At 39.4% G+C, this 19931-nt stretch overlaps 1 protein-coding gene and 1 long non-coding RNA gene across 2 annotated transcripts in view; one reads left to right on the top strand and one right to left on the bottom strand.

Moving 5' to 3' along the window:
- Positions 1 to 19931, top strand: part of LOC146321647 (uncharacterized) — a 196453-nt gene that overhangs the window by 137745 nt on the left and 38777 nt on the right. The gene's annotated exons all lie outside the window — the stretch shown is intronic.
- On the bottom strand, positions 735 to 12823 carry LOC146321648 (transcriptional repressor scratch 1-like). The gene is made up of 2 exons (XM_084726904.1): positions 12005 to 12823; positions 735 to 3243 (listed from the first exon to the last, which is right to left on the bottom strand). Exons 1-2 carry the CDS (start codon positions 12117 to 12119, stop codon positions 2516 to 2518), a joined length of 843 nt encoding a protein of 280 aa, XP_084583030.1. The 5' UTR covers positions 12120 to 12823; the 3' UTR covers positions 735 to 2515.

The following is a 19931-nucleotide window of genomic DNA, read 5'->3' as shown; positions in this document are numbered from 1 at the left end:
TCAGTCTGTCTCTCAGGAGGCTCCATGAATCTGTAGAAAAGGTTTCTGAGCTGCAGAGAACTGGGTTCAGCAACACTGGTATTGGCCACCTAAGTCAAAGGTTAAACCATCTACGGGTTGGGATTGATTAGAGTTAGCCTGTCGTGTAGGTATATCACTCATAGAGTTAGCCTATGCTCGGCCCAGTAGGGTTAAATGGGGCCTACTGCAGAATAATCAGGACTCGGTCTAATGTATCTTCTGGACTGTAAAAGTTAAGCTGCAATCGGAGCATCCAGCTAAAGTGCATGCTTTTTCTGTGGTTTAAGAATGCACGCTTTATGGTTTGGAAGTGCACTGGAAGAGTGGTTGAATAATGCATTACATTCAAAGCTGACCTCGGCCCAACTTCAACAATGCACAAAACTTTGACTTGGTTTTCTGTTGAAAGTCAACTGAGAGCTGTTAAGTATGATGTCTGCTAACTATCATTTGGGGTTGGTGCACATGTCATTCTAAAATTCCCCAATTAGATTGCTGTATTAACCTTAAATTGTTTGTATAAAGCTAAGAATGGTTTGTTATTGTTATTAAAAGGTTAATGCCAATGGCCTGTGGTTGCATTATTTGGCTGCATCACACAGGAAAGATGTCCTCAACACACTTAAAGGAGCAAAATGTAACAATTCTGCATCCAAAATGAGTAGTGTAGTCCAAATAGTGAGTTAGAGACATAGATAGTAATCTAAATCCTATTTAATATACAATATATGATTGAAGCGAGTTGTTTCCTCCCGCCTCCTCCTCCCCAGAATTAAGGAGGGTCAGGTAGGCTGCAGGAACACTCCTCTCTTCTCTCAATCTTATCCTTCTGAAACATTATTAACAATGTTCAACATATTCAGCGAACATTCGGCATTAACTTGAACTCTAATTAACATGAAACGGGCAGTTCAGGACCGGAATAAAAATTTCAAAGGGCGCTGCACCCGTAGCGTTGTTGTCAGAGAGGCGAGTATTTAAACTTCTGCATGTTTCCTTCATCTCTGATGACATATCATAGTGGTTTTATGATTTATTGCATTAAATATATTACAGATTACTCCTTTAAGTGTAATATTAACATCCCAGAACCTTTACTAAACTATTGAACTCTCATGAATGGCCAGTGATCCAATCTGAGTAAAATGTTTGGAGGCCTAATTCAAAACAAGACCTCTCCCGGTTAATGTTAGCAGGCTTATTTCATGCTCGAGTTAGCCTAGCACAGGTCTGTCAGGGTTATAGTTATCCTACAATAGGCCTCACACCCAGCAGGCAGCTGATCCCAGCCTCTCTAGCCTACATCCTACATTAGTTCTACTCACTAAGAGGCAGGCAGTGCATAACAAGAGAGGAAAGACAGGACTTTTATTTTTGTTACTCTAACACTACATTGGCATGTTCCCTGATGTCTGTAATATTAGTATTTTTCTGTTTATGACTATAGGTGAAGTAAAACATACCTGATTTTTAAACTGCTATACAGTAGTAGGTAATACTTCATAACTTCATCATAAAATACCATGCATTAGGTGATTATTGCTTTTAAAGAGTCCTACGGAGGCTCCAAGAGAAAAATATTGCCCTCAGGTTCTATCTATAGGATTTTGGCAAAAAATCATAAGCTTTTTATGATGTTGGCATAGATTTCATTATTTGTTTTTTGTTTTTTTTTTGCATGCAAAAACATTAATAAGAAAAAAGGTAAACAACGTAATAGGAAAAAATAGTACTAAAAAAAGTGACATATGCTTTGGCCTGTAGTGATAGAAAGAGGTTGGCAAATATCCTACATACATATACAGAAATTAAAGTGCAACAAATAAGTTAACGGTAACACTTCATTGATATCAAATCAAGTATAAACATACAACAAATAAAAAAGGAATAATGCTCAAATAAATAAATAAATAAATAAATAGTATCTTTACCTCAGTAGTGGAGAGAATATGGTCACTTGGTGCAGCAGAACATTATTATTATCATTATTATTACTATTATTATTACTATTATTCCCCCAAAAAACAAAATCAGAAGGAGAAACTCTTTCACTGCGTTTCAGTGCAGGGAGGAACTCAGTAGCTATAGGCTTACTATCGTCTTCATCGTCATCCTCATCACCATCAGTGTCCCAAAATATATGGTGCCATACTGTATCTAGATGCCAGAAGGAAGCCATGTTAGTATTATTATTGTCTCTATCCGGGACAGACAGAGGAAGAGGAGTTTTTGAGGAAGTGCATGCGTAGATCAGTTAAATCCTTAAGTGGGCAAATCTCAAGGAGAAAAAATTGTGCTATCTTCATCATCGTCATCATCATGGATAGGTTCCAAGGGGAAGCAAGGTGGTGGGGGGAGAGTGAGAGAAGTGGGAGGAGGGAAAGCAAGGTCATATTCTGACCAAAAATAGATTGTTTGTGTCTGCAGTTGAGTTTGTAAGGATAATGGTAATTTATGTCTGCAGTTTAGTCTGTTGTTTCATCTATGCAGGGGGTCATGCATCTAGGGGGCCTAGAGGAGAGAAGGGGCCTTTGAAGCAGGCAGACTCGTAGTGCTTGTTCAGGTAACTCTTGAGCGCGAAGGTCTTGTTGCAGCGTTTGCACTTGAAGTGTTTGAAGGCCGAGTGGGTCTGCATGTGAGCGCGCAGGTTCGAGCGGTCAGCGAAGGCCTTGCCGCAGTGGGCGCATCCGAACGGCTTCTCGCCCGTGTGGGAGCGCATGTGGCCCTGCAAAAGCCAAGGTCGACTGAACGCTTTCCCGCACACGTCACACTTGTGCTTGAGGTCGTGAGTGAGCAGGTGCATGGCCATGGCGGGCATGGACACGTACACCTTCCCGCAGGTGGGGCATTTCTTTGCCAGCTTGCTGTCCAGCGAGCGGTGTGTCTGTTTGTGCCGGCTCAGGTTGGAAGACGTGGCGTAGGTTTTGCCGCATTCATTGCAGGTGTGCCTCTGGATGTTCCTGGGGCTGCTTAGGGCTTTCCTCCTCGAGCGGCCGTCGGTGATGAAGAAGGCATCGACCGTGTAACCCTCGCTCACCGCGGCATCTCCGTTGATGTAACCGTCAGTGATTTCTGAGCCGGGACTGTCAGGGGACTCTGAGTCAGGGGCCCCGTAGTCACTGTGGATCCCATCGAAGAGGGGGTCAGGGGAGGGCACCTTGATCCCACTGTCACTCTCACCATCATACACAACAGGGCTGATGTAGTCACTGATGTAACCAGCTGACATGGAGAAAAGAAAACAGAGTTAGGCTACAGAGCACTGAGGTGGACATTATTATAATAGAAATAGGGTTACTCTGAAGTCCGGCGCAGGAATCACAGACATAAAGATTGTCCCTGAAGTAGCCATAATATAACTTGTGTAACTTAGTGTTGAGCACTAACACATTGCTCTGTAACTCATTATTGTAATATTGGTGCTCTACTTTATCTAGTAACAAGAAGTGTAAGGCATTACAGTTTTCAACACAGTAATCTGGATATATACATATTTCTAATTTAGATTCTGATATGTGTATGTGTACATATGTATCAATATATGTATATATGTTTTAGTTTTGTCTCATATTTTTACCCTGTTCTGTTCTGAATATAATTAATTATCTGTATATATGTTGCATTGTCCTGAGTAGACTTTTGTTACTACCACAGCTGACATCTGGACAGCTAACAACAAAAGCTCTCTGGGTTTGAACAGTTCAGTGGATCAGCAGGTCAACTCTGGAGCACAACAAGGCTGTCGACAAGGTGCACAAGTAATATAGTAATTAGGGCTGTCAAAGTTGACATGTTAATAACACGTTAATGCAAATTCCTTTTAACGCCACTAATTTTTTTGACACGTGATTAACGCACATTCTGTTATATTGGCCTGACCAATAGTTTGAATCAGAAGAGAGTTTTGCTGTCACCTGACAATGTAAACAGGCTTGTCTGTTTAAGCAACTGGCTCAACATAAAGCAGGTAAAAATAAAATTAAGGCTGACCCACAGCAGAGAGAAAGGGAGAAAGCATGTGAATTTGGACAGATGTGTTGATATAAAAAACTTTTTATGATCATGAATCGTGTTACCGTACACTACTGTGGTGTGTGATTTTTTTACTCCAAGTCCGATTTGTTTACTTTTAAATACTTAATTACTTCATGCCAATTAATCATAACTGCGAGGGAGGAGAGAAGAGGGAGAGAGGGGAGCGAGTGTGTGAAGTGCTGACCGATATAAAAACTTTATGGATGATAAATCCTGATGTTACTGTACAGTTCTGTGGTTTAAACACTACAGATTAAAATATCTCTCACTGTAAAGACCAAACTGACAGACGCTCGTCTCCTCCACAAAATGTTTGTCACTGCGCTGCATTATTGTAAGTCATGATGAAGAGTCCAGACTCTGTCTCTCCTCTTCATCTGCTCGGTGTGTGTCAGTGTGCAGTTTGCTGTCTGCTGTGGTCTAAAACATCCTCACTGATGTAAACTGTCAGAGTGACACTGATGTAAATGATCCTGCTGCCTTAATACAAAAACATGAATGTCACGCATCGTTTCATTGTTATAGAGACTGAGCTGAATAAAGGTGAGTATTTTTCTCCTCGGAGAACAATATTTTAGGAAGGAAATAAACTATTAAATAGTGTAGTATAAATGGTGACCTTTTCCTTTAATACTGCTGGTTCTTGGTGTTGGAATTTTCAGTTTGAAACCTGCGGTTCCATAGATGCTTCAATTGACTTTTCTATTGAAGCTTTTAGTGCGTGTTGGCCTTAATGTTAAATTGAGCAGGTCAGTATCCTCATCTGTACCTGATGGACTTGGGTTTGTCATGTTATTATTTGAGTATATTTTTTATGCCAAATGCAGTGCCTTTGAGGGTTTCTGGACAATATTTGTCATTGTTTTTGGTAAATGTATTTTTTTTTAAATAAAGTTACATTTGAATTACACTTCAAACACTTGAAAAATATCCCTTTAAAGTACATTTCGAGCAAATAAAAAATGTGCGATTAATTTGCGATTAATTGTGATTAACTATAGACAGTCATGCGATTAATCGCGATTAAATATTTTAATCAATTGACAGCACGAATAGTAATATCACGACTATCTAATTTCTTTAAGTAATGAGTAAAGTAATATTGGTACTTGTATGGAGTCATAAGTAAAAAAGTAACTTATTATACTTCCTCTTGCCCAACACTGCTACAAATGAAAATATTAAAATTATCATAAGAGGGGCACAAAAATTTTCCCCCATCACTGGTTCATATACCAGTCGGAAATGGGAATGACATTCGCTACTGCACATGTCTTTCTAAAAGGGAGACAACAGGGAAAAAGGTTGGATTAACGCCATTAGTCTGCTGTAGCCAGCTGGACAGGACAAACAGAGTGAAATCAGATAGTCGTCTTTTCTCAAGCTTATCTTTCTTCAAAGAGCTTCAGCACACTGACCACCATTACACAGTCTGCATTGGTCGAATTAAATAAGTGCTTACTCAGTGGTATTATCAACTGTATGCTGATATACAGCTTGCATTGTACAGCTGTGTGGTGTTTTTTCTTCTTCTGCATACCACTTGAGTGCATTTATTACAATATAGAACGCAGACCACAAACATCCCTTAAATCACCACTTTCAGCTGCTGCCATCGGGGCAAAGGTGCAGAGTCCCCTGTACAAAGAAAAACATCTATAGAAATTCATTATCTTGATCAGTAAGGGCAGCCACTTTTTGAAGTTAACCTACTACCTCAGCACACAGCACTTTACATTATCTTTTCTTTCTCATGACCTTGACTCAGTCCTCACCATTGAGCACCTGCTGCTCCTTTTAATGTAGCTACTATTGTTTTTTATGTAAATGTGTCTTTTAATGTGTTCTCTTTGGATGTGTGGATGTGTTTTTAATGTAGGCTACTTGTCTTTAATAGCAGTTTTCCTGCCTTTTGCACGCAAAGGGTAGACAATAAAGTATTCTAGAGATGATGGGTCGACATAAATATTCTAAACAGCTGGCTCAGTCAACCGCTAACTTGTTTCTAACATCTTACCATGCGGTATGTTGCATGTAGAAACACCATTAAGCCGTTCACTAAGTGGTTGGACATAAATGCTTACATGATAGATGGTGCAGTTCTGTATGTGTTGAGAAACCAGAAGAATTATTCATTTAAGTTGAAAGAGCAGTAAACCAAAGATGGCAACACCGTGAGCCTGAAGGTTTCTGTAAAATCTGATCCTTGGTGAGGAATTTTATATGCAGTTCAGGACATCTTAACCACAAGATCATCAGTGGTTAGACTTTTTTAATGAAAAGAAACTGTTTTTAAGAGGCACCTCATCTCTAAATCAGGAGGGTCAAATATGCTCACTGTGACACGGAACTGGCTCGCCAAAGGGTCCAATGCGGCCCATTGGGTGAGTTTGAAAACTGCTGACTTTTCCACCAGTGGTCATGATGCTAATAACAGTAAGAGGCTCCATGCTGGATACATTCTTATCCCACATGCTTACGTACAGGCTGCATGAGACAACACTGTCAATTGTAGGCTATTGTTCATGCAGGAGCCGCCACTCGTGAATATCTTTGTCAATAAGGAGGATGGTAGACAGTGTACTTTCCAAGACAGATGGACAAGTTCCTATTTGAAATATAATGACAGTGACTGAAGTTGGAAACACTGAGACATATTGGTGATGTTGCACTTATTCTTCTGAAGACAGCTCAGACTGTTCATCGTCTGTTTTGTAAATGGATGGTTCATTAACTGTGAGCATTTTGACAATGTGCTTCTGTACAGTAAGAGAAAGGGAAATCTTGGAGGTGTTGTTGAACCCCCTGCTCTAAATGTACCGCTTAAAACGTTAATAAGCTGGGACCTGTCAGATGTGAAAGTACACAGAGATAGTTACAGTCCCTCAGTCTGTATCTGCACTGTAGTAATACTGCAGCAACTGTGGCCCATTCCCTGCATTTACCCCGCATAAGTGGTAAGGGAGGAGTCTCAACCCACCATCAGTCCAGCAACACCAACTGTAACTACTTTTAACAACTTTTAACATCTGTGAAAGTCCTTTCAGAGCATCTGTCTCTCTCTCCTGCACACCTGTGGCCAGCAGCCGAGTGTGAAAAAAAAAAAGCCTGCAGTATTAGTCCAGAGATAATTCAGCAGTATAATTCCTCTCGGTTCTCAGAGGTTGCAGTTAAAACACTTCCCCTGTGAAAGATAAATGCACACAGGCTGACCCTGAACCTGAGAAAGCTGATTTAGAGTGTGAAAATGAGCATCAGCACCACGGACAGATCCAGTGCGGTGCAGGTCGCTGGCTCAGTGACAGCGAGGCTGCTGTGCCGGCTCAATCAGTGCAGTTAACAGTGTGGTGGGCTTTTACAGATCAGGGGGTTGAAGACTTGCACAGCAAGTCTCTTGGGTAAAATACAGTGAGTGAAACACATACTATAACAGTATAGCTATATAGTAGGTTGGATGATACTACTACTCCTTGATATATCATAATAGAAATGTATGTCTATAGATCTGATGGAAATACATAATTACATACAGCACTATATGTATATAGATCATAAATACATACTAACTAGTATATTTACAGGCATATATATCATACCTTTAGCTTTGGTTCATTGACAGTCAGTTTAAACACATGGGTTTTGAGTGTGGTGTCATTACAAATATGTTATTTTCTGCTCATTTTCTCTTTTTGTTTACACAGAGACACAATTGATTATTTGTTGTTAGACACACACTTACATCCACACACCAGACAGTTTTGTTTCTTAATGTCTTTGAGTCATTTTTTTTTTACTCATACTCTATAAGTCTGCATCACACTATATAATCTATTCAGCTACTTATTGATTGTAAATGAGGACTGTAGTTGGCTTATCCGATTGGAAACAGGTCGATAAAAACAATGACATACAGACGGGGGGAAAAAAATGTCGCAGCAGACGCAGGTTTGAAGAGGTGAGCCTGACCGCTGAGCAGAGCAACGCAGGAGTTGGGAGAAATTTAGACAAATATTTAGAGAAACAGAAATCCCTTTGATTGAATGCCTGCCAGTTAAATAGTAAGTTATACTCTAAGTAGGTTTTGAGAAAAATACTTTGTATTTTCACATGTGCAATTTAGTAGTAGTTCTATAGTTTTACTTTTAGATGAGTAATGTTGGTGTAATGTAACAGTACTCATACTTGAGTACAGATTTTCAGTACTCTTTTGATCACTGTGCACACATAATGAAATACCGTTCACTTTGGTTTACTGATGGTCATGGTTTATGAATGGGGATCTAAATATGTGTCATTACACAAATATTGTTTTCTTCTTATTTACCTTTCGTTGTGTTTACATGGGGACAAAGATGCAACTGAACATAATTTCTTAGACATACACATGCACACACAGCAGACAATTGCAGTATAGTTTAGCATTGTAGTCTGAATAAACACAATTGCTAATAGCTTGTATACAGATAAATCTGTCTTTGAACACAGAAATCCTTAAATACAACACTGCAAAGATGTGTGATATTATGAGTATGATCTAGACCTGGTCTATATGAAAAGGCTGTTTATTCACTTTATAAACTTGTAAATCAACTTATAAATTAAACTGCACCAACCAAAAAACAACCTATTCACAGCAGTAGTGATGGAAAAATACCTGTTCTACAGCATATCAAGATTGATGTAATTTCATTTTCGATTATTTTTGAGTGTTAGTTAAATATGTTGGCGTGAAGGGGACCTTGATGTGATCAGTTGGACATAATAAGAGACGGTTCATCACATGCACCATCAAAATATAATGTAGTGCCCCCTAAAAGGTTTTTGGGTGGGAGTTTTTCTTTTAATGAATTGAAGATCTCAGAGGGTGTCAAAAACTGTACATATTGTAAAGCTCCCTGAGGCAAATTGTGATTTATGAGTCTGGGCCATATTAATAAAATTTTACTTTACTTGAGACATCCTTGAGAGGAATTTAGTATTTAACTTTTTTCCTTACTGTTCATCTGGTCTCTCAGAGGATTTTCTGAGAAAGATGCAGAAGCAACAAGCTTTATGTGACACCACATATCTGTCTACATACGATAACAGTTAATGCATATCTGTGGCTGTGTCCCATCTGAATACACAGTCCCATCACACATAACGCCCAGAACACGGGTGGGATATAAATTATTCTAAAAGCAGAGGGTTGTTCCTGTTGTGGGTAGAGCATGTGTGTCGCTGCACTGTAGTGTATGTAGAACCTGCATTAAGCAGCAGTTCCCATCAGATGTTAGGGGTAGAGACAAAAGGTTGCCGGGACAGGCAGCATGGTGTACGGTGCTGCTGCTGCTGAGGCGGCAGATCGCGTGTCAAGCCGAGCAGGGCTTGTTAACCTCGACATTATAAATACACCACTGACAGCTTTGTGCTTTACGAGCAAGGAAAAGCACAGGAATACACGTTGATGTGCAACAACGTGTCAATGACATTGGGGTGGAAGCAATGTAGTGGCTTAATTTACATGACAAAGGCATCTCTGGGTTTTTGAGTGTAAAATGTGACGCACACAGTTAGGGGGTGCGAGGAAGTTCACAGCTTCAGAGGAGAACAGGGCAGCACAGAACCATGATTCACACTGTCCTGGGGGCCTAACAAAGTGATTTTAAGCCTAAAAAGTACATCTAAAAATTCTATCCATATTCAACAGTTATATCAAGGAAGTCCAACATCCTTAAAGGCACAGTTTACCCCAAAAATCAAAAATACACATTTTCCCTGTGGCGTACAGTGTTATTTATCCACCTAGATTTTTGAGTTGCTGAGTTTTGGAGATATTTGGCATAGAGATGTCAGCCTTCTCTCAAAGCAACAAAAAATGCATTCGAAAAATTCAAAACCTACTACTACTACTGCAGAAAGAAAGTACTGCAATCAACAAGGTCTGTGGATTAGATGGAGCAACAGGGTCATGATTTCTGAAAAGCCACATTGCTGCTAAGTTTTTTTGAATTGTTCATTTGTTGCTTTGAGCGACACATGACTAATGCCATTTTGAGAGAAGGGAGAAATCTCTATGGCCAATATCAAAACAAGGCAACTCACACAAAAACAGTATAAATGGATAAATAGCACTGCAGTCCAGAAAGAAAATATGTATTTTTGATTTGGGGGTGAACTGTCTCTTTAAAAATAGAACAAGTAGGATTTGTCCAACATATTTATTAATGCAGCAGAAAGAAAGTTAATTGTTGAGTCTCATTCCCAAGACGTCAAAGTGTTTTTGGTTAGTAAATCATCCTGAGCTCAGCAGCTTAATAAGGAAATAACGACAGAAGGCAGAGACAGACACCACAAGTGATGACTGAGAAGGATGTATATTTATGAGCTTTTATGTTTTGTTTGTTTGGTTTGTCAGGAAAATGTTGCATATTGTGCCTTTAATGAATTTGGACAGAAATTCAGAATCTGTTGCCTTTAACTTATATTCAACAGTTCATCTGTGGCAGTAAAGTAAGATAAGAGCAGTCAGGTGCTGATCCACTTTAGTGATATTGTCATAATATAGGCGTGTGGCAGCTGTTGCAGGCATACAAAGATTGATGCATTTATTTCATGGTGCAAAAAAATCTGCCGACACTGCAAAAAAACGGGACAGGCATACCTGGAGACAGAGCACAGATAAGACAGACATGCAGGATGTAGAATATGAGCCTGTGATGGGGTTCATTTAATATGCAATGAAGAAAAAAGCAAGCAGGAAAACACTGCTGGTGATGTTTTTGGTCACAGCATTGTTACATAAAGGATTACTAAACTGCTGCTTATTTGTGCTGCACCTGGAGGCGGCTGGTGGATGAATTTGTCAGTTGAGGATGTATAAACAATTATCAAATATTCTTCTGTGTAAAACATTTACACCCAACCTGTAAGACACAGTAAAGTCAGGTTCAAGCATCAAACTGAGCTTTGCCTTTGCTAATCCCACCACACCAAGTGAAAGTGGACCAGATATTAATAATCACTGTCTCTTTATCTCTTTTAACCTTCCTAGCCTGCGTAGGGGGGAAAAGTCCCCGCTGACTATGAGCCAAAATCGATGAAACATGGGACGCTCTGGATTTAGTTGATTTCTCAAGTGACCTTTCCGTTCCAGTGGCAACTTCAACTCCTACATTTAAAACCAAGCCTTCTTTAGCTTCTTCTATACTCCCAGTAAGTAAAGTGTTGTGAGCTGGGTGTGCAGCGGCTATTAAAACTGGCATTTCATCAGTGTGTCCATCTCATCCTGTGCTCGCCAGTCCTCTGAAGTGGAGTTATTTATTTTGCAGAGGACTGCTTAGTGCGCGGCTTTGAAGCGTTTATTACCCATCAGGACGGTAATAACTATGTGATAACTGTGATCAGTGATTACAGGCTACTTGTCGAGTGCAGTCACATCACCCTATAGTTACCCGACAACCCTGTGATACGAGGTTAAGTATAGAAATATTACAGGATAAGAGCGGGTGATGCCTTTGGAGATAAAATACTTCACGCGCAAATGAAACAGTAGTTATCTTTAAATACGAGTTGCGTGTTTGCACCTTTGTGTCCAACCACTGGTTCGATCATGAAGTGTGTGTTGGTCTGCAGAGATCTGCCCTTTTTCATTATTTTGCTGTGCTCGGGACGCTTTACCGACCAAAAACGTTGGTATTAGACGTCCTGGGAATAAAAATCAGCAATCAGCTATCTTTGTGGTGCGTTTATGAACAGCCCGGACAAATCTACCTTTAAAGACAAAGTGAGGGAATCCCTCCAGGGCACAACAGGTAAACCCACCACTGTAGCCTTATCTTTTGGCAGACTCAGCCTTGTTATACTGCTTGCCTGTCCTCTTCCTCCGTCTCTTCGACTTGCCTGTGAGACACCTGTTAATGCTCTCAGTGTAGGCAGCAGCAGCAGCAGCAGCAGCAGGCTGACCTACCTTTGTCGTGGAGCCGCAGGCTGAGGTCTGTCCTGTGGCGGTAGGCGTTCTCCAAATCCGCCCCGGTGGGGAAATCATCCAGTTTCACCTTTTTCACCAGGAAAGACCTTGGCATGGTGGTGCGACACACCGACACACACTGTCACAAACACAACGACACACACTCACAAACACAGCCGAGCGCCGACGGCCTGGCCAGCGTGGTGGATTCACCCGATACACACCAAGGAAGATTGTCTTGAGATTTTGGAGAAAGCAAATAGTTGACCAGCGCTTATTTATCTATCGTTTTCTTTCCTGTTTCAGTCTCTCTGAATGTCTTCTGTCCTTGTGCAAAAAAAGAAAGAAGGAGGTGAGAAATGCAACTTCAGCACCGGACAGCTCCCTCCCGCAGGGTGGCTCTTTACACTCCAAAAAAACCAAAAAAAACAAAACCCAAAATAAGAGGCGGTGGAAGGCACCCTGCAGCGCGCACCGCGGCTCTCGGGCCTCTTTAAAAGAAGAGGAAGAAGAGATGGAGGAGGAAGAGGAGGATGGAGGAGGAGGAGGGAGGGATGCGAAGAAAATAAGAGGAAGAAAAACGGATTTTTGGAAGCTTTTCAATAAAAAAAAAAAGATGTCGGACACTTCGTCCTTCCCTCGCTGCCGCAGAAATAGTCCTTAATTCCCGGTAAAGACGCCTCACTCAGGCCGATAAAACATCACAATAAGACTCCCTGCAGGCAGCCGAGTGGATCAGCAGCATCCCCTCTTTCTCTTTCTGTATCCCTCTCTTCTCTTCTCTCTCCTCCTCGGTCTCTTTCTGCAGCTTCCGTGAGGTGTTCCCGTGAGTGTGCCGTCTGCGATCAGCTGTTGGCTTTTATATACGAGGAGGGAGAGAGAGAGAGAGGGAGAGGGAGGATGGAGGGATGGATAGACACACACACTGGTGGAGGGAGTGCTTAATTTAATCCATCCCACATCCCCGGGGAGCGGCGACTGGCCCGGATGATTTATTGAAGCTGTTATCACCCCCCCTCCCTCCCCTCTTTTTTCTTTCTTTCTTTCTCTGTCTTTCATTCTCCCTCCTTCCTCCCTTTCTCTTCATTTTTAAGTGTGTGTGTGTGTGTGTGTGTGTGTGTGTGTGTGTGTGTGTGTGTGTGTGTGTGTGTGTGTGTGTGTGAGGCGAGTCGCCATGTTTTGGAGAGATAAGAATGGAAAGCACTCATCGATTTGATTCAGCTATGAATTTTAAATATTGTCCCATTGTGGATGTTTTTTTGGGGAGTCCATATACTTTTTTTTTGTGTTTCTCTTCTTCACCTGCTAAGCACAGGGGAGAGTAGGGACAAAAGTATAAGGGGATGGTTGCAACACAGACCTTTTCTCTTGTGGGCCATTCCACTAAATCGGTGCCATATGCATGTTCTAACTTTTTTGAATTAAAATTAGTTCTTTATCTTTTTTTTTTTTGTAGATTGCCTAATAACACACATGTTAAGCAATTTAAAATCAGTCCCTCCAGGATTTGGAGGATTGTTGCAGCCTAAAATGACTGAATCATGACAGCTTTTCTAAAAAAAAAAAAAGAAATTTTTTTTTTCTTTTTTGATGCACATTGTGATGTTTTGTTGTGATGTGATGTCGTGTTGTGATTTTTGAATATCCTGAGAACAGGAAATTCAATGATTTCCTTGTAACATGGAATTCGGGAACACGCCCTAAAGTCCACAGGAAGTACATCCTGTGAGTCCAAAGGAGAAAATCAGCCTGATCCATTAGCATTAATGAGTATTTTACGCCAGAAACATTCAATACTTGTTTTGTGATCAATTTAGTCAACCGTTACTTTTGTCCCACGCTTGTGTTTCGTCCCCACAGACAAAGGCAAAAATATGTGCAGTGTCTGATTGAATCCAACTCTTTTATCCAAAATGTTAAAAACTGGTTGGTGTTAGTAGGGGACATGTGTAGGCTGTTCACAATAAAATATAATTATGCTAAATAAATGCATCTCTGTGTAAAGAGGACAATACAAGAAAGATATACTTTTCATTCCTGCTCTCCCCTATTCAATCTTTGCTTTTCTTCACTCATGCGATGACATGGATTATATGGGGGAATATTAACTAGCATGCTGAGAGCCTCATAATTATCATTAATGTGGCCCTGAAGGCAAATGGATGTAGACCAAATGGAGTGTTTTACAGTGACTGTCGGATTAATATGGGAGTAGAGTAATATCTGCTCCAGGGTCACACTGGGTTCATTGACAAGTTTTACTGCAAGATCGAGGACTGCCTCTCCTCCATGTCAGTATTATGTAACAACAGCAAAGATAATTTGAGAGATTAATGAATCATCTGCTGTGGAGACTTTACTTTATTCAGCCCCACTCTGTTTTTGTCTCCCTGTCCATTCAACACTCAGAAGTGAAGGCTGAATAATAAAATCTTATTTGAGTTTTGTAAAACCAATTTATTTAACGTAACTCTTCAAGAAACAGTTATTTACTCTACACACAGAACATGTAAACTTAAAGTGTCAAGTTCATTACACTTAAATTCATTGATACAGCATGTAGTTGGTTGACTCATTTCCTGTGTCAAACAATTTAGACTAGAAAAGATTAGTTAACAGAGCTGGAAAAAAGATGTTGTCTGAGCTTATTTCATCAAGTTTTTGCAAACATGGCTGACAAGCTGTCTGGTGGGGTGGAGACATGGAGAGAGACGCATCTTGTATTTCACATTTTTTTCTTAAAAATGTATTGTTTTGTTACATGTTAATTAGCGTCAGCTTATCGAGAGCAATATGAGCAGAAAGTGACATCTCTGGTGGCTAAGTCACTTTTAAGCAAAGTTTCCAAACAGGCAAAATGAACAAAACGTGAAACATGCATCAAAAGTTATGGTGGTGAGACAGAGACTAGATGATTAGTTTGGATCTCCCATAATGGCACATAGCTCTGAGGAAGATGGCGGCCAACTTCTTTGCCTGATTTCAGAGTGTGATACTGCATGGACAACGCCGTTACATTAATGCAGATGCTGACATAATTTCTGCAGTTAACTAAACAGATTACTGTGAGATTCCAGGTCTTTTTTTTTAAGTTGAAGTTGCAGCTCATCTTGTTTTGTTGTAATGGACAATGAGCTCACTCAGCAGTCCAACTGATTAAAACCCCAAATCCCTTTTTACACCAAATAGACACACAGCAAGTTTCCATCATATATGGTTTCTTCAAACTATAAAAAAGAAGGGACTCAGAGAGTTTTAAATCTCACACAAGGCATGGTGGGAAGTCTGCTAATATCCTGCACCTGTAGTGTAAAAATAAACTTTGATTTTTACTAAACTGTGTGCACAAGAAAATAATAAGTTTGTAAAAAAAAATAAGGGACATTGCTGCAGTTTTATGTTAATAGAGCAAAACATTATTGTGTTTTGCATAACACTGCAACACTTGTTATAATAAAATAATTTTGTTATGTTAAGTGAATACAAATTATTCCTTTTATTAGTTGGTCTTGAACTAATTTGGCTATATCAGATTTATAAATTTTAGTCAAATGAACTCAAAAAACAAGACTTGTTGAACATAAAAAGATTACGTCAGTCTCATAAGGGATGAGTGTTTGTGTCAAGTAAGGAGAAAGTTTTCATGTCATTTTGACAGTCCTGAACATTTTTTGTGGACATGGATAAATTGGGCTCTAGGTTGTACTTGTTTAATAGTATCACTTTAATATGAATGCCAAAAAAGTCATAATTCAGAGGGCGTGACGACAAGTTTGAATAAAGCATTAGTGATTTAAAGTTAAGAGCCTTGGACTATCTAAAAACCTTGCTGTCAAATTTGATATTTACTTAAACTACAGCCTGGGACCTGAAAATGAAAACTGGCAGGTTTTAAGTGATTCACAATCTGAAGAACCACAGAAATGACAGTGTATAAATATGTTTTAATTAGTCCCAGGGTGTGAGAAAGCACACATTACTGAGTTTGTGTCTAAAAAGCATTGCTGTGTTTTTAATGAGGCAGGTGTAGTGTCTGTAGGACATTCTGACTAAGGGTTGTGGGCCGAGGGAAAGTTGCTGAACATCTGTTAAAGGTTAGAGGAAGCTGAGTGTCTGACTCAGACCTACAGAGATAAACCATGTAAAGATCAAGTGTTCACAGTCACGGGACGGTTCGTCATATCAATTCTGGCATTAGAGTTTATTGAAGCAAATGGGGTGTGCTGTCAATCTCACTGAGTTCTCAGTGACTCAGGATCTGTGAAAAAATAAGAAAATGGGGTCATTTTACTTTACAATAAAATGAAACATAAATTATGAATTCAAATGTAAATAGCATTGTAAATAACTTCAAAGCTATCAGTGAGAATTTGACATCTAAATGCAAATAAATACATTTGTTTTTAAAATAAATATCTGTATATTTCATTCTACACATATATACATTTATGAGGGATGTAAGAATATATACAGTATAATATTGTAATATCACAATAAAAAAAGTCTCAGTACGTAATATATTTTATTATTTTTATTTTGTTTCATAAATGATTGCTAGTGACTGCTGCATTACTTATTGATTCGTTCATTCATTCATTCATTTATTTATTTTTGTACATACATAGTTCAAACATTCATTAGCCGGTTACATGTTTCACTTCATTAAAGAAGTAAAGTGGAAGCACTTTAAGAAAAATATTAAATTAAATATTGAATTGTGGACTTGAGTGTTTTGTAGTTTTACATTTACTGTATTTTCTCACTGTTTGTCTTCTTTCTTTCTATAAAATTCATTCTTATAGTAATATTATATAGAAGTTTCTGTACTTGACAGACATTTTATTTAGAGATCATCAGTGTGTCTGTGAAGATTCTCAGCCATCCAGGTGATGGTTATTCACTAAAGGTTGAATTTTTCCAGCCAGCTTGTGAGTCAACATGCAAGAGTAAAAAATAGTCATGAATGAAATATTGAGCTTTTGGAATATTTAGAAAGTCACTTTCATTTTCAAATATGACTCATTTTACAACAGGAGAGGAAATTTTCATGCCGGTCACATTGTTGGTTTTTGGTCACGTCTTTCTGGAATGAGACTTTTTAAAATCTCATTAGGTTTTGCTGGTTAAATAAATGAACTTATAATCTCTGTCAGTCAAACAGATGGAGAAGGACAGTGGAGACGTCGTGTTAGAAAGGCTGAGAAGGATGAGTTTTCTTGGCAATGATGATGAGAAGGGTGGTGATGATGAAGAGTGAACTGTGCTTGATGCATGGATGTCTACTGCAGGGCCACATATATCACCGCTGTTTGTGTGTGTGTTTGTGTGTGTGTTTAGTATTGATTACTGGACACACATGACTTGTACAGTCTGTGTGTGTTCAATGTGTTTGATGATGACTCATGACTGTAGAAGCATTCTGTATATATATGTGTGTGTATGTGTGTGTGTGTGTGTGTGCGTGCGTGCGTGCATGCATGCATGCGTGTGTGTGTGTTGTGATACCAGTCCATCTGTTGTCCTTAATCAGGGGAAGAGCAGATGAGTTCCGTCACCTGGAGACTGGCTCAGGGAGGTCCAATTAAACACACACACACACACACACACGCACGCACACACACAACTGGCTTAACACAGGCACCCGCAAACATACAACCACCTCTACAACAACTGTCAGTCGACTGAAATAACCCACAAGATTAACAACATATTTCATCATCATTAGAGGCCATGTGAACACACACACACACACACACACACACACAACCTAACAGTTAGACAGATATGGGCAGAAACTAACATGCCCATTTGTACACACACGGACTTGACATGAAACTGACAGGTCTCGGTACACACACAGGTTTACACACACATAAATGTAAATGTTTGTCTACTGAAAACTGTTTGAGAGCAGAGGGAAGCAGTAATCCCCACACATACATCTCCATCCGTGCACACAAACATTAAATGTTATTTCCATGCTGACATGGCAAAACTACCAGCAAAAACTAAGTGCTAAAGTGACATTGAGTCACTCACTGTGTCTCTATCAGACTGAGGATGTGAGAGTAATTTCTAAAGATGGAAGGAACAATATTTAACTGCAGCGGACGAGTGTGAATTGCAGCCAAAAGTGTAAAGCTCTGGGTGTTCTCTTGTTGGTGTCATCCTCACACTTCGCTAACAGCACCTCACTTTATTTTTGGGACAAATGGGAGATTTTTTTTTTTTTATTTTGTCAGCAGCCCTTGTGAGCAAATCTCAATCCAAAAAAGAATGGTAATTCAAATACAGAATTGTGGTATTATATTATACTGGTATTATTTAATCTATGAAATTATAACCGCAAAAAATGTCATTCAGTTGAGTTTATTACAAAAAGTGCCCACTTATTCACAGATCATATATAAACTACAATAATAAATTGTCCTACTGTCATGCTTTTGCCATCAGTCAGTAGAGAAGCAATCGTAAAATAATACTTTTGAAAAATGTTTCTTCCCTTTTATGGCCCAAAATTGTTTGTCATTTCAGTAGTTAACCACACAAAGAGAGGCAAAAAAAGTTACAAGTAATTTTATTGCTTAAATCCCTGTACAAAGTACAGAAAGCTACTGCCAAATGTTGTTTAACTATTACTTCAATATCATAGTTCACTGCTCCCCAACACTGCTGGTCAGTTTGTTAATATTTAATATTCAATAATATTAATATTTTCACAACAAAGCTGAAAACATGGCTGTTTTTCTTTGCCTCTGAAAAGTTGACATGATGGAGATAAGTGGGTTTTCACTGTTTTTTGCTTAGTGTCAACTGCAAATATAGTAGTTTTTGCACAAATAATAACTACATAAATAATCATATTCCTTTTTGTCATTTTACTCATGTTAAAGATTGAAGTTTTAGTAAAAGACATAACTTTCAGCTCTTACTACAAAATTATTTTCAATGTCTTAATTATGCAGTTGTTGAAATTATTGCCAGATTTTATGTATTTAATCTACAGATAAAGTCTAAGACAGGTTTACACTTAGTGCAAGATTTTATGGGACGGCAAACTGCTGCATACAGCTGCCCATTTAGAGATACAGTTGCATTGAATTAAGGACATAACACCTCCCTGCAGGGGCGCAGAATGTTTCACAATGCTTGGAAAGAGTTTGAGACAGATTCAGTGAACAAAATGCAAAAGAAATCATACAACCTTTGGAAATTATGTTTTATTTACCTAAAGATTGAACATGAGGGGACGTGGCTTGTATGTGAAGAGGAATCCTTCTGTTGCTCCTCATCATGTTTCCTCCAGATTTTCCCCCATTAAAACAGATTTTTCAGGGAGACTTTCATATTCAAGCAAAGTGTCTAAGGGTAGTGTGTTGTCTGTTGTAGGAATTACAGTCTTTTGAAGCGAATTTGGGAAGTGGGATTTTGTTCTTTCAACAGCAAATGAAATTGACCTAACGTGGTATTTCATGAATATAACATTATACTCTGGGAGAAAATTGTTTATGTGCTCTTTGTGCGTGTGTGTGTGTGTGTGTGTGTGTGTGTGTGTGTGTGTGTGTGTGTATGTGTGTGTGTCAGGTGCTGCTCTGAGGTTAGCTGTGATAGATGTCCTGTTTGCTTTAATTGATGCTGTGCCACGATGAAGGCCGCCACATGTGTTGTACATCGAACACGGAGCCGCTGCCCAGCTGGTCTGTGTGCATGTGTGTGCGCATGTGTGTGTAGGTGGATGTGGGTGTGTGTGTGGTGCATGGTGCATGTGACAGGCACACAGCTGCTGCCGTATACCCCAACATGAACACATGCACATACAAAATAATAATAATAATGATAATAATAAAAGGCTCACTGGAATAACACATAGTGCTTTTAGAGTTACGACTCATTATCACACATCACCCCTGACCCCAACCAACACACA

This window comes from Lutjanus erythropterus, chromosome 9, assembly GCF_056507025.1.
Source record: "Lutjanus erythropterus isolate fLutEry1 chromosome 9, fLutEry1.hap2, whole genome shotgun sequence".
Classification (NCBI taxonomy): domain Eukaryota; kingdom Metazoa; phylum Chordata; class Actinopteri; order Lutjaniformes; family Lutjanidae; genus Lutjanus; species Lutjanus erythropterus.
The sequence above is the reverse complement of the archived record's forward strand: the minus strand, read 5'-3'. Positions and strand labels throughout refer to the sequence as shown.